The sequence below is a fragment of the Sapajus apella genome, unplaced genomic scaffold (genome assembly GCF_009761245.1).
Source record: "Sapajus apella isolate SASKATOON/1434 unplaced genomic scaffold, GSC_monkey_1.0 scaffold173, whole genome shotgun sequence".
Taxonomy (NCBI): Eukaryota; Metazoa; Chordata; class Mammalia; order Primates; family Cebidae; genus Sapajus; species Sapajus apella.
This window is the reverse complement of record NW_022437113.1, coordinates 1,698,859-1,703,081: the sequence shown is the minus strand read 5'-3', so window position 1 is coordinate 1,703,081 and position 4,223 is coordinate 1,698,859. Positions and strand designations below refer to the sequence as shown.

Below are 4,223 nucleotides of genomic sequence, written 5' to 3'. Positions count from 1 at the left end.
CCAGTGCCTGGAATTCCACCATCAGCGCTTTATTCCGCGGTTCAGTGCTGTCCTGGGTTAACCCGAAAGCAATCTCCGAGGCTTCCCTTTCTAGCTTTCGGGGAGCCAGAGACTGACCGGACACTTGGCTCTGCAGGTGCAGACTGGGCCAGAGAGAGAGAGAGGGCCAAGCCAGTCCACAGTGGAGAGAGGGCTGTGGTGGGGGCTCCAGGAAGACTTCCTGGAGGAGGGGATCTTGGAGCTAGGCCTTGTAGATGAGTTTGTCAAATGAGGAAGGGCATCCGAATCCGAGGGAACGGCAAGAGGCAATGCTGGGGAGGGGCGAGAATCTGGAGAGTCCCGGGAAAAGCAAGTAGGAATCTTTCCAGAAGTTTGGGCAGGATTTTCCCTGGGCCAGGTCGTGGGTTCTCCAGTACTCATCCCTCCTGGTCACTGAGATGCTCTGAGCTTCCGGTCTGGACCTGGACGGAAAGAGGTGTAGTCCCTCCTTTCTTGAACGGGAAAACTAAGCTCACATAGGTCCTTGCCAAGCCTAAGGCTGCAGAGTGAGCAGATGGAAAATGCGGGACTCAAAACCTCACCTCGCTGTAATTTGCACCGCCCGGTGCCAAGCTCTGTCCTTTCTTCCATTCCTCGTTCCTATTGTCAGCCTCGCTGCGCTAGGACCCTAAAAATTCGGTCTCATGTTGCCCAGGGAACAGCATTTCGCTACACCCACCTCCATGGAGCCCCCGCCCTCTCTCTCTTGTGCCAGCCAATGGAAGCGAAGATCTTCAGACTGTGGGCGGGATGTATCCTAAGGCACCCAATGATGATCGAGAATCATTGAGCACTTTACTAGTGGTGCCGCGGAGTGGGCGGGGCGTCCTGCCCAGACTTGAAGCCACACAGGCGGGTCGGGCAGGCGGGGTCGCAGGTTGTAAATCCATGTGGCGGGGGCTTTGGACCCTGGCGGCCCAAGCGGCACGTGGGCCTCGCAGGTGGGGCTACGGAGGAAGGGTGTGACAGATTGGGGTGCTGCTTGGACCCCAAATCCACTCCGTGGGTTTTAGGGGCCCAATTCCCTGCGGCAGAGGACTCATTCTCGTTCTTCCCTGCCTAAATCGTCCATCCCCCTGCCGCAGAGCCCACATCTGGCCTCAGAGTCCCTAATCCGGTCACCCTTCGGCCTTCAGAACCCCCAATTTGTGCATCCCCCAGCTGCAGTACCCCCCTCCCCAACCTGAGGCATCTCGCGATCATTGAGCCCTTGGTCTACTTGACACTGAGGCTGAGGCTCCCAGATGCGCTGATTCGCCTCCCCTCCGGTTCCAGACTGTGTACGCGCAGGAGCAGCAGCGCACTAGCCCCCGGCTCTGGAGCCACCATCTTCGCGCTAAGCTCCGGCCAAGGCCGCTGCGGCGTCGCTGTGATCCGGACCAGCGGCCCCGCCAGCGGCCAAGCCCTTCGGATTCTCACGGCACCCCGAGACCTGCCCCCGGCTCGCCACGCCAGCCTGCGCTTGCTCAGCGACCCCCGCTCTGGGGAGCCTCTGGACCGCGCACTGGTGCTCTGGTTCCCAGGTGAGGGTCCCCAGGTTCCGAGCCTCCTGTAGATCCGATCACCCAGTTTCCCTCTTCAAGGAGTTTGCACTGCCTGTACTGTCCTCCTGACTGTCAGCTCTCTGCCACATTAGGTCCTAAGAGTTTCACCGGTGAGGACTGCGTGGAGTTCCACGTGCATGGAGGCCCGGCAGTGGTGAGCGGTGTCCTGCAGGCCTTGGGTGAGTTGCAGCCTTGGGTGAGATGCTTGGTCCTCCCAATGGGCCTGTGTGGGGACCGGGGGGGGAGGTCTCAGACTGGGACCTTTCTGCAGGCAGCGTGCCAGGGCTTCGACCGGCGGAGGCTGGCGAGTTCACAAGGCGGGCGTTCGCCCATGGGAAGCTGAACCTGACCGAAGTGGAGGGCCTGGCAGATCTGATCCACGCAGAAACCGAGGCGCAGCGGCGGCAGGCCCTGAGGCAGCTGGACGGGGAGTTGGGCCACCTCTGCCGTGGTTGGGCCGAGACCCTCACCAAAGCAAGTACCCCATTTTTCCATTCCCTCCCTCCGAGACCCCGTCTGTGCAACCCCTGCATGAGACTCCCTCAATCCCCCATTCATTCCCTTCGTGCAAGCTTCGGCCTATGAGCCGACAATCTGGTCCCTGAAGTCAGGCTGGACCTGGACAAATTGGGTGTTGGACGATGGGTTTCTGGGTGCACACACCACCTGTGGTCTCCCTGCCCAGCCAGGCTCTGGCCCACGTGGAGGCCTATATCGATTTCGGCGAGGATGACAACCTGGAAGAAGGTGTCCTGGAGCAAGGTGGGTACCTGGGGGTGGGGAAGGAAGACGCCTCGTGTTTCACACCCAAAGTCTCCCCTCACCGTCTTCCTTCTGCCTGCCTTCCCTCACCCACAGCGGACATCGAAGTACGGGCACTGCAGGTGGCCCTGGGTGCACATCTACGAGATGCCAGGCGCGGGCAGAGGCTGCGCTCAGGGGCGCACGTAGTGGTCACTGGACCCCCCAATGCCGGGAAGAGCAGCCTAGTGAACCTGCTCAGTGAGTAGGAGGTGGACAGGGGCGGGGCCTAGTGCCAGGGGTGGGGCCAAGAGCGGAGTAATTGAATTCTTCAGGTCTGAAGCGGGGTAGAACCTGGGGGAGGAGCTCCCTTGTCTCGACCCTTTCCTCTTCCTCTGACCCTCTCCCAGGTCGGAAACCTGTGTCCATCGTATCCCCGGAGCCAGGGACCACCCGTGACGTACTGGAGACCCCAGTCGACCTGGCTGGATTTCCTGTGCTGCTGAGCGACACTGCTGGGTTGCGGGAGGGCGTGGGTCCGGTGGAGCAGGAGGGTGTGCGGCGTGCCCGGGAGAGGTGGGCAGGCAGGGTGTTGATGGGAGGGGAATGCGGGGCCTTTCCTCTGCCTTTTCTGCCTGTTGCGTTTATTTTTTCATTCTTCCTGAATCAGAGAAGCTGCTAAACTCCTGCAAGCAGGGATCTCAGTGATTTGGTTTTTTCTTTTCTTTTTTTTTTTTTCTGAGACAGAGTCTTGCTCTGTGGCCCAGGCTGGAGTGCAGTGGCACAAGCTTAGCTCACTGGAAGCTCAGTCTCCCGGGTTCAAGAAATTCTCACGCCTCAGCCTTCCAAGTAGCTGGGATAACAGGAGCGAGCCACCATGCCCAGCTATTTTTTTTTTTTTTTTTTTGTATTGTTAGTAGAGACAGGGTTTCACCATGTGGGCCAGGTTGGTCTCCAACGCCTGACCTCGTGATCCGTCCGCTTCGGCCTTCCAAAGTGCTAGGATTACAGGCGTGAGCCAACGCGCCCGGCCTTTTTTTTTTTTTTTTTTTGAGGGGGTTTCCGCTCTTTTTTTCCAGGCTGGAGTGCAGTGGTACGATCTCGTCTCACTGCAACCTCCGCCTCCTGGTTCAAGTGATTCTCCTGCCTCAGCCTCCCAAGTATCTGGGATTACAGGTGCCCACCACAATGCCAGGTTAGTTTTTTTGTATTTTTAGTAGAGACAGGTTTCACCATGTTAGCCAGACTGGTGTGTAACTCCTGACCTCAGGTGATCCACCTGCCTCGTCTTCCCAAAGTGCTGGGATTACAGGCGTGAGCCACCGCACCTGACCAGTGATTTGGTTGTGATTAAGTCCTGCCCCTGGCCCTCCTCCCATGCTGGGCCTCATCCCTAAGCTCTCCGCCCACCCCACTCGTTCCGCCCCGCCCCGCCCCCTCGTGCTCTGTCCCGCCCTGGCACGACACTCTGTCCCTAGCAGTCTACCTCATCCCCTGTGCTCTGCCCACCCCCTGCACTCTGCCCGCCCCTAGTGCTCTCCCCTGTCCCTGTGTGTCCGGCCCCTCTCGCTCTGCCCCGCCCCTCACGGTCGCCCCACTCCCAGTGCTATACCCAGCCCCTTGTGCTGTGCTCAGCCCCTGGCACTCTGCCCCGCCCCCTGTACTGTGCCCCGCCCCTCTTGCTCTGCCCCAACCCCTGTGTTGTGCCCTGGCCTATTTGCTATGCTCCTCCGTCTGCCCTGTGCTGTGCCCCGCTTATTTTGCTCTGCCCCGCCCCTCTGCTGTGCCCCACCCCTCTAGTTCTGCCCCAACCCCTGCGCTGTGTGGTCCACTCATCTTGCTCTGTCCCCCACCTGCACTGTGCCCCGCCCCTCTTTCTTTGCTCCACCCCCTGCACTG

The 4,223-nt window shown here is 59.9% G+C and overlaps 1 protein-coding gene across 5 annotated transcripts in view; it reads left to right on the top strand.

Annotated features, from left to right (window-relative positions):
* Nucleotides 1-4,223, top strand: part of GTPBP3 (GTP binding protein 3, mitochondrial) — a 5,784-nt gene continuing 1,561 nt past the window's right edge. For 2 of the 5 annotated variants that reach the window (XM_032267868.1, XM_032267866.1), the window contains exons 1-7: nucleotides 1-352; nucleotides 1,176-1,562; nucleotides 1,676-1,762; nucleotides 1,855-2,057; nucleotides 2,273-2,345; nucleotides 2,442-2,585; nucleotides 2,735-2,900. In XM_032267868.1, the coding sequence (XP_032123759.1) occupies nucleotides 268-352; nucleotides 1,176-1,562; nucleotides 1,676-1,762; nucleotides 1,855-2,057; nucleotides 2,273-2,345; nucleotides 2,442-2,585; nucleotides 2,735-2,900 (1,145 nt within the window). In that variant the 5' untranslated portion in view covers nucleotides 1-267. Of the gene's footprint in view, nucleotides 981-1,175; nucleotides 1,563-1,675; nucleotides 1,763-1,854; nucleotides 2,058-2,272; nucleotides 2,586-2,734; nucleotides 2,901-4,223 lie in introns of all 5 variants that reach the window. The other 3 variants (XM_032267869.1, XM_032267867.1, XM_032267864.1) reach the window with 2 other exon arrangements.